General features: G+C 38.0%; 2 protein-coding genes across 3 annotated transcripts in view; both read left to right on the forward strand.

The window, feature by feature from the left end:
* The first annotated feature begins 552 nt into the window (after positions 1-552).
* Positions 553-9,010, forward strand: r3hdm4 (R3H domain containing 4). The gene is made up of 8 exons (XM_056379280.1): positions 553-737; positions 2,667-2,824; positions 3,065-3,186; positions 3,962-4,079; positions 4,165-4,250; positions 5,087-5,172; positions 5,918-5,973; positions 6,480-9,010. The coding sequence occupies exons 1-8, from the start codon at positions 697-699 to the stop codon at positions 6,581-6,583; spliced, it is 771 nt and encodes a 256-aa protein (XP_056235255.1). The 5' UTR covers positions 553-696; the 3' UTR covers positions 6,584-9,010.
* A 5,165-nt stretch (positions 9,011-14,175) lies between these two features.
* The window catches only part of arid3a (AT rich interactive domain 3A (BRIGHT-like)), a 48,623-nt gene continuing 44,810 nt past the window's right edge, over positions 14,176-17,988 (forward strand). For both annotated transcript variants that reach the window (XM_056379018.1, XM_056379019.1), the window contains exon 1: positions 14,176-14,460. The gene's annotated coding sequence lies outside the window, so the exon portion shown is untranslated. The remainder of the gene's footprint in view (positions 14,461-17,988) is intronic.

The following is a 17,988-nucleotide window of genomic DNA, read 5'->3' on the forward strand; positions in this document are numbered from 1 at the left end:
AGAAATTTCTGCTATAGTTTGTTTCTGACCCAAATTTAAAGCTGCACTAATCAATATTTTCTATCTCAACAAGGAATCAAATTATCAATCAAAGGTGTAACTCACAGTGACGAACCCTCAGATAATTGTCACTCTGCAGTTCACCTCAACTCTACAGAGTGTTTTAGCATTTTTTCAGCCCGTTGTTTTGCTTTTACAGCCTACACATTTTTATTTATTTTTTTATTTTTTACTCCTATGCGTCATCTGCCTTTTTCTAACTAATGTACCTTCCCTATTTGTTCTTGTTGTCCTCGTATCTTATCATAGTTAGTTTTCACAACTGCTGAATATCTGAGGTGGCTTTCCTTACAATCAAATCCAAACGTGATTAAATTAAATTTACGTAGATCTAAAAAGAACATATATACACATATACATATGCTCTTATATGTTCTTGAATCTGTTAAACGAAGTAATTAGAGGTAATATGTAGAAGAGATTAGATATTTAAGAGTTGCACCAGGTGTAACTGCACGCAGACAGAGTGAGAGCTCTTACTTTTTTCTCCTCTCTTTGTTTGTAGTAGGAGGACTCCCCGTCCAGCTAGCAGCCAAACATATTCACTGTCTTAACTTCACAACTGTATTTATTTTTTAACAGGGCCCGTAAGGATCCACACAGCGGGTTCTTTCCGTGCATTTTTGCTCCAATAAGATGGTCGTTTTGACAACTAACAATGAAGAACAGGATTATATGTGAGTGACAATTACGAGTATTTTATGTTAGCAAGCTATTTAGCATGAGCCACCATTTAAACAGCTAGTTAGCTTTAGTTAACGTCAGGAGCTGTAGTCGGGTTTACATTACCCGAAATGCTGCCAGCTCTCTTTCTTATCAACACAACTGCATAAACTCTTAGTTGCTAGTTTAGACTAGTTTGGCTAACGTTAATATTTATGGTTGACAGGCTAGTGGGTTAAATCCCCCACCCCCGTTAGCCTTTTAGCCGTTAACTAGCTGACCTGGATATGTTGGTTGTTGTATTTTGATTACATTCAGTTAAACTACGTCACGGTGTTTGCACTAATCGACGAGGTGAAAACCCGTGCTTTTGGGCTTCTCCTACAACAGGTTAATTGGGTTAGGTGAAGTTACAGAAGTGAAAGAAAGTCGCTATATATATATATATATAATGTTTGTAAAACCTCTGTTACAGCTTCCACCTGGCTACCAACTACATGTCAGAGTGATATTATTATTGTTTTATTACTGTGGGCAAACCTAAATAGGCCAGGCAGAAATGATGCATAAATAATGCATATTATGTTGCTGTAGTGTTGTTTGTAACATGCAGGGCTCAGGCTAAATATGGCATTTCAACTGAGCAAGTTGGCAGGAAACCCAGCAGAGGCGCCCACTGACCTACATCTGAAGCTGCTGCTGCTGCAGGGTGCTCCTCCTTGCTCTGATCCATTTAAAGATACCGCAGAGACAAATCAGGCAGTACAGTACAGCAAAAGTGGCCATGTCTCCTGATGACACAGGAAAAAATTGATGCCCCTTTTTTTAAGGTGCATTTTAGTTATAGGCTCCAAGGCCCAGTGAAAGAAGCTGAGCACAAAATTCAATTCTCTAGGGCCTACCATGACATAGCAGGCAAGAAACATTGGTGTCGTTTTTAACTTAGAATAAAATTTAAGGACTCATGTGGGGTTTGTCACCAAATCTGCTTTTTATCATCTTGAAATACAGTTGAAGTGTGTACACAGAGTTACAGTTACACCTGATTCAGCACTCTGCTCCTCAAATTCTGACTACGACCTGAAAGGAGAAACCCACCCAAAAGTCCTTAACAACTGCTTTAGTATTTTTTATCAGCTTGATGATGATCTTCACCTGTCATGGCCACTTTAGCTGTTTGGTTACTTCTTCTTTCCTTTGATAACCTGCCAAATAAGATTATGTTGTAAAGATGTATTGCATGCCCTGTTTAGCCGCAATCGAGATTGATAGCTTTAATAAAAAAAAAATTTCTCTTTATATAGATACACCATTTCACACCAAAATCCAGCAATAATACAATTAGTAAGCTATTGTTAAAGAGACAGGAGGATCCAAACTCAATGTCCACTTCACTTCTGAAGCACCAGACCCTCATCGACTTTAAAATGACATTAACAGGAATGACATCATACAGGAATAAAAAGTTCATTGTTGTGAAATGAATGACAATTAGGTCAGATGAAAAAGCTTGGTGTCTCATGCTGTTGCTGTGTTCGTGTCTTATTGGAGTTGTTGTAATTATGAGTTTCTGACTTGGCGTTCACGTAAACATCCAAGTCATAATTACAGCTTGGAAGACATGGATTTTTGGTGCCTGAAAGCCAACCAAACAAACAAAAGACTCATTCAGTGTCATTAAACCCAAACGGATGTTGTCACATTACAACATTTTAATTCTCACACGACCTACTCTGTAACTGTACAACTATCTTTATGATGTGAACACTCACAAGTCGTTAAAATGGGAATCTTTCCCATTTCTACTATCCATCCCAAATAATATGCCCTCAGTATCAATGTGTCTGCCTGTAAGTACAACATAAAGCTGAATAACTACTGTTTCCATGTATGTGCCTGTATATTCACTGACTAAAGTCATATTTTGTTTTCTGTTTTCCCAGCCTGATAGAGGAGCGTAAATGCACCTCCCTGCCCAGCTCTCCCGCCAAGCGAGTGTCTCCCACCAAAAAGAAGCAGTTCTTTATTAACCAAGCCATCCGCAACTCTGACCTCATTCCCCGAGCCAAAGGCAAGAAGAGCCTCCGCAGACAGGAGAACAGTAAGTTCTCACTTCACATGACCAGATAAGAAGATGCTGTCATCCACTGAAGTCTGACATCCCGAAGAGCCTTCAAGTGTGCCACCATCAGAAAATTGGTGCCTTTAATGATGGAAAAGAGCATTTACATTGAATTCTCTGTTACTGCAAAAATGCACTTTAAATTCATAAATCTGTCACTGGAGGATTTGTTATATCACCACTGTCCATCTGTCTCTTCTCTCCTTCTCTGAAAACCAGCGCGCTTTCTTGCCAATCTTCTTGAGAGGGATGAATGCTCCAAAGATGATCTGGAGGTTTGCAGTAACCCGGCCATCCCATCCATCTTCACTGAAGCCTGCACCAATGGAAACTACATAGAAGTAAGACAGCTTTGTTTAAACATATCTGCATTGATGCGTGAAAGGAATTAAGACATTACGGTTACCTTGGGTTCAATTGTGACATTTTTTCCCCCCGATGGTTTAGAGAAACGTCAAGTATTTTTTTGTGCACTCTGTATGTATGTGATATGTCTGCAATAGCTGACACATTAAAACCTTATCTATTGATAAATTTAATGATTAACGGTTTAATTTAGTGCTCCTACAGATAAAACAACATCTGTGAAGAAATTACTATAAAATTTTGCTTGTATGTGTGGCGACTGTTTCTCTCTTGAATGAGATATAATTTCCTCCAGTGTAGTGCCAGAATATCATTGTGTTAAGTGAAAGGTGAAAGCTTTTGTGAGTGTCGGACTTAAAGTGCGAGCATACGACCATTTCCTGGAGGCAGCATATACCAGTGTAAACTCAATTCACAATGAGCTCGCAAAAATACCAGCAGAAAAGATTAGCTCATTCATTTTTGGTCAGCAATACACTAGTGTGACTCAGTATTAGCTCAGGTTTTGTTCTCTTGCTTGTGTACAGGCCAGCCATTTATCAAATTTCAAAAAATGCTCCATTTTCCAGCGTCGTAGAGAGCATCCTGCAGGCACACTGACACTTTGGTGGAATTTATATGTTTTAAACTTTCTATAAAAACCACAGACATTACAACTTGTCTTGCATCTGTGATCCAGACATCAGATCAAATCTATCAGCAGCCATTAAAATAAACGGACTAGTTTCACTTATTGTCCTGTTCTTGCAGCCTTGGAATGACTTCATGAATTGCTCCGGAGAGGAGCAGGAGAGGCTGTTGTCTCTGCTGGAACAGGAGGAGGCCAAGAAGAAAAACACCAACCGACTCCTCAAAGACCAGAGGAATGGTGAGTGTCGCAGTTTTGAGTAATGGTTGTAGGCCGGTGGTTTAAAGTTCGGCTGTTTGGTTTACCGTCACTCATCTCTTCACAGTAAATCCTGCCTTCACTGCTCAGGACTGCTTCCAGAGAATTGATCGCAGGCTGCGAGCCACTCTTAGAAGGAAACAAATCCCAATGGTGAGTGTTAGGTCTTCTTCTCATTGTACTCGATAGGGAAATGTTTGATCGCTGATCATTTCAGTTGGGTCAAGATTTAGATGCATGGAAAGAGTCTATGTACTGTACAGTAGCTTCAGACTTAAGCTCAAGTTTAGACTTTGTCAACTCTTTGTCCGTATGGTTGTGACAACTGCTTGAAGACATGTCTTTGCCACATTTTGACAAACCTTTCCTGCATATCTGCTGTGCATCAAACCCAGAGGCTGCACCAGCTTGTTGTTTGTTAGTCCCTGTTGGAAAAATTTTTGTTTCCTTTTCTTAGTTTCTTGTGTATTATTAGCTTAAAGTTATTATATTATTAATTTACTGATTATCCTTTTTGTCTCTAAAATATTAAAGAAATTGTGAAATAAACCAATCTCAGTTTCCCAGAGCTCAAGGTCACGTCTTCATACAGTATGGGTTGTTCAGTTCGATCATCAGTCCAAAACCGAGAGATGTTCTGTATGCAATTATATAAAACATTGAAAAACAAAAAAATATTTTTATTAAAAAGAAAGGCTGATGAATGTTCTTCCAGGTAACTAATCAGTGAATTGACTAATTATGTCATCTCTACATTGGCCATTTTGGGTTGTTTAGAAAACAGTGACACATACTCTCCTAGATTTTCTTTTTCTACATTTTTTTAATTTCTAGTACTGTGTACAGATTTACAAAATCACCATTTTGATTAACAAAGTAACAAATCACAAATGGATTTTACCACTGCACTAGATCTTATGTGGCAAGCATCATATTGACCAAGGCCCTGAACCAGATGTACCTTCTGATTGTGTTCCTTGTCCTCACAGGGAACTCTGGAAGTACTTGAGGAAAATCTCCTGAGCTTCTTCAACACTCAACCTCACTCAGTTTACACAACCAACCTCACCAGCAGGTAGAAATCCTCTTTCATATGTCCAGCATATTTGCAGCTCCTAAAGTCTTAAAAAGCGCTGAATTCAGATTCCTCAACAAAAGGCCTGAGAGGGTATTAAAAAGTCTTAAATATTTTTCTCTTCCACGGGCAGTTAATGTGTTTTTTGTTTTTCTTGAGTAGCCCTTGTTATCAAATTTCATCAGTAACATTATGGAAAATGATTGTGTCCATGTGCTCACTATCAGCCCTCATCATTGAGCCATGTCCACACTGACTTTAGACCAGTGTGGGGGGGGGGGACGGACGTGCTAACACATTTACTTGGCGATAAACACAAGATGAAAAATCCTGTCTCATAGCATTATAAACCACTGTGCTGTGTGTTGTTGTGATAAGCCTTCAATCTCAAACTGAGCTTCCTGGATCGTGTTTCATATCTCATCGCCCCGGCCTGAAGCAACACAAGTGTTAACACACTTTTATCTTTGTACTTCTTGACAAATATACAGGTTGAAAGTTCAGACCGATGGATCCTAATTATGTTCGCCCACCTGGAAAAGGTGGGGAAAGGTATATTAGATAACATGAAACATTTATTGCAGCAAACAAAAAGGAGAATGTGAGAGAAGGGGGGTACATATATTTATGGATCTCTGTGGAGAAAAAATGGGTCAGTACACATGCAAACGAATTCTCAGTGTGAGGACACTGTGGAGGGAAAGAGCAGAAAGTCATTTCTCTGTTGTTTGTGTTTGTAAATCAGCTTTGAGAGACTGCTGCTTCACGCCGTCTGCCAGTACATGGACCTCGTCTCTGCAAGTGAGTGGAAACACATACCAATATATATCTGGCTTGTCCGCATCCTGTCTGGCATCGGACAACAATTTTTCAAAGTCTCTTCCTTCTGTCTGAAGCTGTGTAAATGTCCATGACATTGACATTTGTTCACTGACATATACTGTAAATAAATCCTCTGTTTAAAGGCTGTAATGTTTCCCTACCAGTAAATATGTGTGTGTTGGGATCTTTTTCAGTTTAATGGCTTCTCCACACTGATGAAGCGAAAATGCACAGGAAAGCATTGAATGCTTACATTTTGTCAGATCAGTTTTGATTGAAAATACTGGCAGAAAACATCAGTTAATCATCTGACAAATATTTTCCATCTAGCACTTACAGACAACCATAGAGAGACACTTTCCAAAAATGATTTCTCTTCTGTTGACATAATCCTGTTTATGCAGCCTTGCTGGACTTACAAAGCTATCTCAATGTGAGTCACATGAGAGTGATCAAAGTCTGTTTTTTGCTTGTTGCACCCTCAGGCACCGACAACAACGGGTCACGTCAGACTGAAGTGGTGAACAAACAAGAGGAGTTTCTGCCTCCTGCACTTCTGCTGTCTGCTTACCTGGAGCAGATGAGCTGAGACCAGGACCAGGCCCTGTTTCCCCTGCATGGCTCTGCTGCTGGCAGGAGCTCGGAGAGATGTAGATAAGGTGCGCAATCCCTATGTAGTAGTCTGTGTAATGTTCAACAAGCTCCACAAACAGCTGCTTCCTTCTGGTTGGTCTCTGGTTTCTGTAGTAAATTATCAATTAATTTAATCCACAAACAAATCAGAGTTCATCAACCCCTGTATGTAAGCAGGCTTCGCATACATCCGAAATGTTACATGTTAGATATTAGCGTCATAGCCTGCTATCTGTATGTATGTTATTATGCTGAAGTCAACATTCAGCTCAAAGCACAGCTTGGCCCGAGTTCAGGAGGTAGACACACATCTGAGGTAGGCAAAGTACGGGTTAAACTGTTAAAAGTCTGACTGAACAATGGAGGCCTTGTGGAGATGCATTTTCAGAACATAATATGCTCTAGACGTGCCTCTACTCTCATACTGTTTTTGTGTTTACATCATAGTGTTACAGTTAACCATGTATCGGCTCTGATATCTTACAGTCTGACATAGCTCGAGACAGAGACTTTAGTAGACCAGTCCTACACAGTGTGACAGGCAGTAAACTCACACTATCATTGGCACCTTAACATCATGACAGTGTCATTATTTAATTTTCCATCAGTACATCCCTAATTATTTTTAACAAGTTAAGTTTCTAAAATATATCTTGTAATTCGAACATTGCATCACTGCTCTGACTATCAGCCACACAAGTTAATTGATTGGTGAGGACTTGCTTGTGAACTCAAATCTGATATTCATTTCAGTAAAGCACAACTTCATAACAATAAATAATGACATAGAAAACATTTATGGAAAGTTTGCTTGGAGCCCATTTCTACTGTTTGAAGTCTCAGCTCTGTTCAGGCTGTATGGACCCTGTAGGGCTGATAGTGAATAACAGTTTGTAAAGGTGCTAAGACGAGGAAGGCGCTCTACTACATCAGGAAATGCATCACTGCCCAAAGGATTAGCCTGTAGGATTTGTGTAAGTAGTGAGGTATTAAGCATGAATATTAATAATCTCTACATTATATACACAGACACATCACTGATCGTCATAGATATAGAAGTAAATGTCTGTCTGTAAGGGTGTAAAATAACAGCTTCTAATATGCTTGGGAAGCGAAGTCATTCTTTTATACGCATCTCTTTGTTATGTATGAGAAGAAACTTGCTCTTTAGGTATAGCTTCTTCAAGATCTGCTTTGGGGGATTTTTTTTACTTTGTGTCTTTCTCTGCTTGCTCTGTCTGGCCTTTTCACTCATCATCTGAGGGATACACTCACATGTGGCCAACCACACTGTCAATGCTGATCAAGTAACAACTCGGAAACAACTGAGCACAGACTGTGACACGAAACAGTATGTCTTGTGCTTTTTTTTTCTTTAAAGCTAAAACACATGACAGTATGACAGCACTCTGGCTGCACAGATCCATTGTAGACACTGGCAAACGGCTGCAGCTGCTCCTGTTGTGTTGCTGCTGTGCTGCTTTCACTGCACACTGGTGTAGACAAGGTCTAAATGTTATTTCAGTCAATATTCAAAGACAAGATAAGGAACTATACTATTGTTAAAAATTGCTTGTGTCCCTGTAATTTTTGATTTATTGATGGTTTTTTTTTGCAACATGCATAATGTTTACTGAGTTTACACTAAACACAAAATTACAACTTAAACAGCGTGTGTCTTACAAGAACTGGTACTATGGTTTAAAGGTATACTGTATGAACAGTAGATGTGTTACGATAATGGAAAAATAACCACATTTAAGGTGTTTTGATGGTAAAGACCTGCTGAGTTTTGACTCTCAGGTGTGTGTGTCATCTCAATAATAACATTTACAACCCCAGAAAAGCACTTCTGCCTTATGAATGAAGTTTCTATGTTTTTTCTGTACATGTATTTCTACATTTGTACTTGACAAGATTTTGGAAACACTTATCCAGGTTATTTAAAAAAAAAAAAAAAAAAATCTTATCCCCGATTTTCTTTTCATGCTGTTGTCAGCAGTGTAACAAAACTTGATCTATTGGTGCATTTTGTCAACAACCAAAGTTTGTGCATTTGTTGTGTGGAAATCCAACTTCTCAGGCTTTCGATTTCTCACTCTGAATGTCATGTAGTGATTTCACATGGTGTCATTTTCAGTGTACTGTATACTCTCATCAAGATGAACTTGTTTGGCACTGCCAACTTTTTAAATACCTGAAGAAGTAGTTGTGCTGTAAATAATGAACTCAGATAATTGACTTGTGCCAACATTTGGGTTGAAAAAGCCTATAATCATCTGAAAGCTTTATACACTAGATTGTAACATCTTTATGTATGTATTGACGTGTGTTACGGTACCTATTTATAGTTATCACTGCAACTATTAAAGGATTTAAGATATTTTTTTCTCTTTTTTACTGTTGAAAGCCACGTCTGAAAAAATGGTTTTAATAAATGTCTCCACTAATCTTCTGTTTTTAACCACTGGAATTCAGTTATAAAGTCACTTTTCTGACTTAACTTCATGCAGAGGTATAAATATCAGCTCCAGCCAGTCTGTTATCAGTGGTGGAAGAAGTATTCAAAACTACAACTTCAGTAAAAGTAGCAATACCCCACTTCAGAAATACTTGAGTGCAGGTGAAGTCCTGCATTCCAAAGTAAAAATACAGAAATATTGTGAACAAAATCTACTGAAAACATAGAAAGATGTAGTAAAGAGTAGTAATTTACTTAGTTACTTTCCACCACTGTTTGTTATCAGCATGTGAAATTACTGAGGTTGCCATATAACCACATTTCCTTTGCTCATATTATTAATTTTAGTGCGCTGCATGTTGTGCGTTTGAGCACATGACTGTATAGTGTCTTGTGCTGATTTGAAATATGGTGTTTGGCTACAAAGAAGACAAGCAGATTGCACATAATGTTCAAATTCACTTATATAAGGTGTGAATGCAAGTCAAGAAACATGAAATTTGGACATTTCTGGAAACCGATCCTTTTAATAAGATACAGCACAATGCTTTGATTAAAATCCAAAAATATTCATATAACCAAGCAACTGCAGACTTTGATTTACAAGCATTTACCCTTGACAACAAAAAACCCTTCAAAAATACCATACAAAATATTAGGTAAAAGTACCAGTAACACAAAATCATTGAGGTTTTATAGGAGAACTGAATGCTTTATTTTTTAGAAAGATTGTTGATTGTTTATTTACTGAAGCTATTTAAAGTGTTTCTAAAAAGTTCCGTGACAGATGGACAGTGGTATTTTAAGCATGAAAGTTGTGTGGATTTGCTTCGATTCTTACCAATAGATGGCGTAATAGTGCAATGAACTTCAGGTCATCAGTGAACACAAGCGTCTGAATTTATCAGAGTGCCCATGTGAACATCAATGTGCTGAATCGACCATTTGCACATGTGTTTTTTAGTTTTAATGATTGGAGCTGTTACACAACTTTTCAGAGCCAGCTTTAAAAATGGTACATTACATGTGACAGACAAGATAATGCAAACACTCTGAATGATGACTTCAACTTTGATGCAGCTGTTTGAATGAATGACAATTAGCAAAATTTTTTAGCTATTTAAGGATTAGGAAAAATCTTCTCGTTGATTATTGGCAGTCTTTGAAACAACCAACATGGATAATGCCACCATATACAGTTTGTAGAGGGTTGACAGATACTGCCACTTGGTATTCAGCTGAATTTGACCTAGCTTATTAAGATCAATATTAAGGTCTCTCCGGTAGTGAAGTCTTTATATGTACTACTACTAATATTTAATAAAGTGCAATGTGTTTTCTGTTTATGAAACATACAGGAAGTCACACTAAGAATACTTGAGAATCATTAGTAATGCTTTAAGAAACTGACTGAACATCAAAAGTTTAAAACTTTATCTTTTGTCTTGACGCCTGATTATTTCTAGTGAAGTGAATAAACATGTTGCATCATGTTGTGCTCTCAGAACTGTCCTCATCACCAACATTTTCTTGTTTTTGGATTCATCCTTTCCCATGTTCGACCATACCCTGGCAAAGATCAACTCAAAATGAAACACATCAGTCATCTTTAATTATTTTGGTATCAAGTGTGAAATTATAGCTTTCATCACCACAGAGACACATTTGATTTTAATTTCATCTCTCACTGTGTCAGGGCCATGAACACACTCCTCTCCGGGATCCTATTACTTCTGATGAGGCAGAGGGAGGATCGTTTTTCTGTTTTAAATATCTTTGAGCACTTTATTTTAGTAAACAGCTGCAACCAGTCTGCGCTCACTGTAAACTCATATGTGGAAACAGATGAGGAAGACGGTGACTTTTGAAACTTGTCAACAATTGTGGGATGAGGACAGAAGAGGCTATGTCCTGCAAGGAGTTTATCTAACTGTGGCTGAACAAATATTATGTTTTGCTTATAGTCAAAATTTGAATGGACTAGACCTGTTTACATTGTGCTTTTTCATTTTTCCTCTCCCAAATATATTGCATGTTCTCTCTGTCCTATAAGTTGTTGAATTATAGCTCTGGTTGGATTCATCTCTAAGAGGAGCCCTGGCACAAAAATTTGTTGTTGGGCCTCTATTGACCCCAACTATACATGACACATGATACATACACCAACCAGTACTTTAGGGCTGAAATGATTAGTTGATTAATCAATTAGTTGATTGACAGAAAATGACATGGCAACAATTTGGTTAATGATTCATAGATTAAGTAATGTTTTATTTGTTTTCCCTGTTTACTGTGATGGTAAACATCTTGAGGTTGGACTGCTGGTCAGAGAAAGAAAACATAATTTGAATGCCAATATGTCGTTTTTCACTATTTTCAGAAATTTTTTTGGATGGAACAATTGATTATCAAAAAAAATAATAGTCGCATGTACTGATAATGAAATGAATCGTTGGTTGCAGCCTTACAGTATCCCTATGGTGGAATATGCAACCTTGCCTCAGGTTTTCTGTGCGTCAACTACTTGACACAGAAAAAAATGAAGTGATTTAATTAAACACAATTTAAAACAATTTTGGTTTTATTAGAAGCCGAAACATTTTAGTTATTAAAGCTATATTTAGACACAGGGTCCCTCTACAAGAAAAGGGAAATGAGATGCGGATGGAGGATCTGATACACTGTAGTTGATATTGTACGTCACTGGTGCAAATTTCTGATAAATTTGCGATCAAATTATGTAGACCCAAATAATATTGAGTAAATCTGGGGCTTTTTGGGGGTCTCCCGAGGCCCTGTTGGTGATCCAGCCATGGTTTACTGAATTTTTAAAGTATAATGTTATGTGTGTGTGTGTGTGTGTGTGTGTGTGTCTGTGTGTGTGTGTGTGTGTGTGTGTCTGTGTGTGTCTGTGTGTACGTACTGTATCAAAATGAGTTCAATAGCATTTTAAATGGATTCATTTTGAACAGACAGCTACATCAACTATTTTCAACACCCTCATTCTTTCTCATTCATTCAGTTTGCCAGGCTCCACTGCATACTGTATATTGAAAGTAAAAAGTTGAGTTTAGGTGAGTTCCCTGCAGTCGAATAACCCACTTTTCCACCTTCATATTTTCAAAATGAGTTTTGAGAAGCTTACTGAAATTAAGGGAAACTGTATCAATGATTTTGATAAAACTAAATTATCCATAACGATATAAGTCAGTAATGTTTGTAGCTGGTGAAATCTGATGGGCTGAATAGTTAGGCTTCAATTTTAAGCTTATTTTATGCAGTTTTCATACCAAACACTCTTTTAATTTTCCCATCCAACCTTCCTGCTGAACAGGGGCTCTCCACCAAGGGACAGTCACTAAAAATCAACACTGAGGGGAAATGTAAACACACAACACATGATTTACTGTAAGTTCCATGACAAACACTAAGTTACACTGTACAAATCTTGTACTAAATACATTTATATATATTACAAACTTCATGCTGAAAATATAAATGTACAAGGATTTTGTGCAGAATCTTCATAATGATTAGCTTTTTAATCCTGACCTTCTCTACAATACATGTAAGTGGTTCTCAACTGTTTGGCCTTGAGACCCCCTTAAAATGAAGCTACAGTATGTTTACTTCATTCATTCATTCATTAGCCGTAACACTTAACCTTATAAGGAACCAGGGGTGCTGGAGTCCACCACAGCTGAGACTGGGTGAGGGCAGGGTACACCCCCCCCCAGTCTATCACATTGCTGACATATAGAGACAAACAACCATTCACACTCACATCAAACCTAAAGGCAATTTAGAGTCAGCAATTAGTCTAAACTGCATGTCTTTGTCTTTGTTTACTTGTGACCCCTCAACATCACGGTGTGGTCATCAGACAAAACAAAACATTAGTAAGAAAACATCCAGAAAGTAGATAAACATCATTTGTGGGGCTGCATTTAACAACTAGTTTTATTACTGATTAATCTGCAGAAGCAGCAATTTATCACAACTGAGAGGCGGTTTTTTCGTTAATCTGTTGTTTTTGTTTTTTCTTTTGCTCGCTTGTTTTGTTTTTTGTTTATAGACAGGGTGGGAGTGAAGATCTAGTGACTGATTCATTGGATGTAAATAATTAGAATTTTAAATTGTCTTTTGTGATGGACATCCCCTCACAGTCCTCTGACTTGATCATCACTGAAAATCTGTGGGTAGATCTTGGATAAGGCTGGTGTTTGTCCAGAATTTTTTAACAGTAAAATAATTATGTGATTATATGGAAAGGCCCAAACCAACAATATGTTAGTCCATCTCTCGATATTTTAGCTTCCCCAGCCTGTCTCAGGCTTTCAGCTCCTATCCCATTCATTCTTTCCATAAAAAATAAAACCTAATTTTTAAATGAGTATTCAACATATACTTTCATTTAAAAATGCTAAATAAATTACTAAAATAGTTGGGCACTTTGGTTTTTAGATTTTACCCAAACAGGAGTAAATTGTTCATTTGTTAGGGACTATTTCCGGCTTCAGACCTGGTGTGCTAGCAAACAGCAATTGTGGGAATGACTCAAACTAGTGCCCATGTTCTTCACAATGACGGACAGCAAATGAGCTTCATGACACAGGGAAATATGATACTTTATATTAGACATTGTTAATGGGAACAGTTCATTGTTTTGGTCGTTTCATACAGTTAAGAAAAATATGGAATATCACCAAACATGCTGTTCATACAAGACAACCTACAAGAACTAGAAATGAATAGTAGTAGATCAACATAAAGATATACCAGCAGGGTCACTAAGTACGGACTTCGTAGGGTGCCTAAACTTTTGCACTTGCCACAATTACAGTTTCATTTTTTTCCCTTTTTTTTAATTTTTAATTTTTTAATTAATGAAATTAAAAGCGCAAAAATGCTCTTTTTGTTTTCTGCAGGGTTTGTGTTTACTTATTTTCACACCCTTGCATTTACCGACATCCCCTGCTCCGGGGGGTGGGGGTGTATGGGGGGCTGGCCCCTGCTGATTCAGAGGTTAGGAATTTGCATCTGATTGCTATTTGTCAACCAATGATCTGACTGAGCAGGCCGGAGACTCTCTCCACGCCTCTCTCTCGCTGTCTGTCTGTCTGAACGATGCGGGCTCTCAAACTGTGAAAACACAATCACACGCAAGAGCCGAATGCGTGGATATCATGCAGTCACATGAAACTACTTCATTTCTAGCTGATAAACACTCGAACTACCTTTCCTCTTCCTCATTTAGGTGTTATTTTCTCTGTGTGTAATCGGAAGGGTAGACTGGATTCAGAAACGGGGAAAACAGGAATGTTTCTTCCGGTTCCAAAGAGTCAAGAAAAAAGCGAACGGAAGCCAATGTGGTAAGTTTACATTTGGTTTTATTTTTTTGGTTGGCTTTATTTCCGTATGTACAGGCGTATAAGTGATATGCATTTATGAGTCTTCCTTCTTTTATGCGATCTCTGTTAACTCCTCACTTACGGGACCCAGCTAGCTTTTTTTTTATCGATACGTTATCAAGTCGCCTGATCAATTGGATATTGCTAAGGTAGCGGATGGACTCGACTGCCATATGTCACCCAAGGATCTAATTTAACCTACGCTAAGTCCAATGACACTATTTATTGTTGTAAAGTGAAACGGAAGACACGGTGGTTTGATTCTGTAGGGTTTTTTTTGTAAGTTTTCGGTTGTTATATTCAATTTTAAACCAAACGGAGTAAAAAAATAAAAATGTTATAAGGTAGCACCACCCGTGTTTACTGTCAGTTCAAAAGCGTTAAACTGTAGTAAAAGCTAACGTTTGAATTTCGACCGTTAACTTGATTTAACACAAGACACGATAACAAACGTAAAGCCATAACTTTGCAGGCTGCTTCAGTTAATAATACAAGCTGACTATTTACCATATTATCTGGTGCTTTAGCCAGAGGGTAAACCAACGACTCATGCGTTTGCTGTGAAAGATTTACAGTTAAAATTGTTAATCAAAGTTAATCAGTTACAGAGTTTAAAATGCTCATAGTGACGATATGCACTACAAATTTGAAGCCAACATTTATGAGTGTCTCAACGCCATTAAAACATACATTGGATGATGCAACGTTAGTACATCCTATATCTTTAAGTTAGGTGTTAAAGACAGTGCTTGCCACAGCATCTACTGCTGGGCCTGAAGAGACCGTTTGGTCTGCTAAATTGTCGTGTTAGGGGGTCAAAGCAGAGACAGTGGGTTAATTCGGAGTGAAAGGCTCCTTTATGAATCAATTTAAGGTTGTGTTGTAGGCCTTTTTGCCACGTACGTTTAGAGCTGTAATGAGTAGTTGACCAATTGATTCGATCGTCAGAAAAGTAATCGGCAAATATTTTATAAACGATTAATCATGTTACTCGTGTTTGCAGCAAAAATGTCATGTCCTTTGCCTATCAATTATTAAGGTTTCCTGCACTTCCCTGTTTTATATCTTTGTAAACAGAATATCATTGGGTTTTAGACTGTTGGTCAGACAAATCAAGACCTCTGAGGCCATCGCCTTGGACTCTGAGAAAGAGGAACAGGACATTTAGACTAAACGATTTATCATGAAAATAATCAGATTTCTAATTGATAATAAAGATAATCATTAGTTGCAGCCATACTCACGCACTCATGATGTTGTAATATTGTGGTAATACTGGTTTTGTCATACCAGGTCTAAAGATAAGACTAAAATCAGAGCAAATTACAGTCCTGTTCAAGAGAAATGTGCAGTCGACATGTATTCAAAGATGCAAAAGTAACTCTTAAGCATCAACACAGGTGCAGATCTGTATCACTTTAACATCAAACCAATATGATTTCACAAAAGGTTTGAGGCTTTGTGAGTTTTTCACAGGTGAAATCCCTTTAATTGTGAAAAACAAAAGAGGAGTAGGTTGATAAAAGAGTCTGTCTGCACCTGGTAGTGGCTGAGATCAAGACAAGTCAAGTCAAAACATCCACAAGACAAGTCCAACATGTCAGGGAAGTGATATGGACACAATGGTGGTGGGAAAATCCACTGTATGTAATAAGCCACAGATTCCTCTCTATGACATCAACGGGCATTAAAGGGGGCAGCAAACGTTTCATTGCAAGTGGATTAAAAAAGAGCTCAAGAGGTGTCAGTACTGTACTGTATTTTTTTTCTTTTTTCTGGAGTCTGGTTGGTTATTCCACACTGACAAACCTCACAGCCACAACCAAAACTGACTAGCATTTGGTTTGTGGTTGATGTAGTTTCTCACCAAGTAATGGGGGTGGGGGAGTACAGGCACAGGAAGCTGGTTTGATTTGAAAGCCTTTATAGTACTTTGTGTAAATGACCTTAAACATGCTTGTTCTGAAAACCTATGGTTTAATTGTCTGGTTTCAGTGAAGATTTTCATTGTCTTGGTCTGATCAAGACATTGGCCCATATGTTTCATTCTACTGTGTAACTGAGATGACAGGAACACAGTTGTGAAATGTCCTGGCCATGAAGAAAGTTTATTTAACATAATGTTCGCTGTAACGTCACAAATTGATGAGGAAATTAGATTTTGAAACCTGAACCAGAAATCTGAATGACAGGATGGAGCGGGAAGCACAGGGAGTCCCTTCACTTGGAAGTTTACTTTTAGATTTTCATTGCAAAAGAAATTGAAATGGCTTTTCAATCTCTGTGGGAATTTACCACCAGCCATTTACCATTTAGGATGTACTCCGCCTGGTTTCTTACGCTACCAGCCACTTCACCAAGGAACCACTCATCATTTGCTGGTGTGATTACATTTAAAATTTGACTTGAAGCATAATTTTGAGTAGGCAAGTTGCTCTTCTACAGCCATTGTCTTCCATGTTAAAGTGCGTTTAACTTCTTAAAGTTGTGGCTGACAAAGGGAAAGAAAGTGAGAGATGTTATGTTTGAGAACTTGCCACCAGCAGCTTCTCAATGTGATTATTAAGCACTGAAATTCTTAAGAGAGATTTCCAGGCCCTTATCACACCCTGCACCCCACCATCCTCCAATCATCTTAGAGGCTTGCCTAGAAATTGCCACACTAATCTGTTTGGACCAATCTGGCATATGGTTTCCTCTGTCCGACACTAACTGCACCAGCTCAGTGTTTCCAATGGACAGAGGCACTGCTGCAGCCAGTGGGTATGGCGGGTGTTTACATTGTAATTGGCCCATTGTGGGTTAGAAACGTATGGCTGGCGATCAAGTTCAGGTTTTAAAAGGCCTTCACTTGCTTTAGCAAAATGTAGGCTGGCCTTAATGAGCAACACACCTTGTTACGAAACCAGATTTACATAAAGAAGCTTGTTTTTGCACTTGATTTGAAGAACTGATGCCTGTGTTGTCATTTCATGTCAAAGGGACATGTTGACATAGCAGTTAACCTTGACCTAGCGTTATATCAATATGATACTAATATTGTGATTTCCCCTATCATAGGATTTTGGTTATTAACTATCACGATATAGCTTGATTATTGTGTCTGTCTAGGCTTAAAAGCTGCATTAGTTACACGAAACATGTTTCTAAAGTTATTAGTCAGTTACAGTTGATGGAAATGAGCATATACCACCCACTTGGTCATCTCATTAGAAACATCAATAGTGCTTGCAAACATTGTAGATTGTCAATATTGTTCATTTTAGGCAGAAGCTGATGTTGAAGTGAATATGTCAATATCTAAAGATCCCAAAAGTTGCAAGTATTGCCCCGAGAAAAGTTCTCATTGTGGAGGATAAGCCTCCTTGACTGTTGATATTACCAGAAAGAAATCTTAACTGAACAAATTGCTGTAATAAAATCTACTCATTAAAAAAAGATTTGATGTATAGAAATTTAATCGATCATCATCAACTATTTATCAAAAAA

This window comes from Seriola aureovittata, chromosome 6 (assembly GCF_021018895.1).
Source record: "Seriola aureovittata isolate HTS-2021-v1 ecotype China chromosome 6, ASM2101889v1, whole genome shotgun sequence".
Lineage (NCBI taxonomy): Eukaryota > Metazoa > Chordata > Actinopteri > Carangiformes > Carangidae > Seriola > Seriola aureovittata.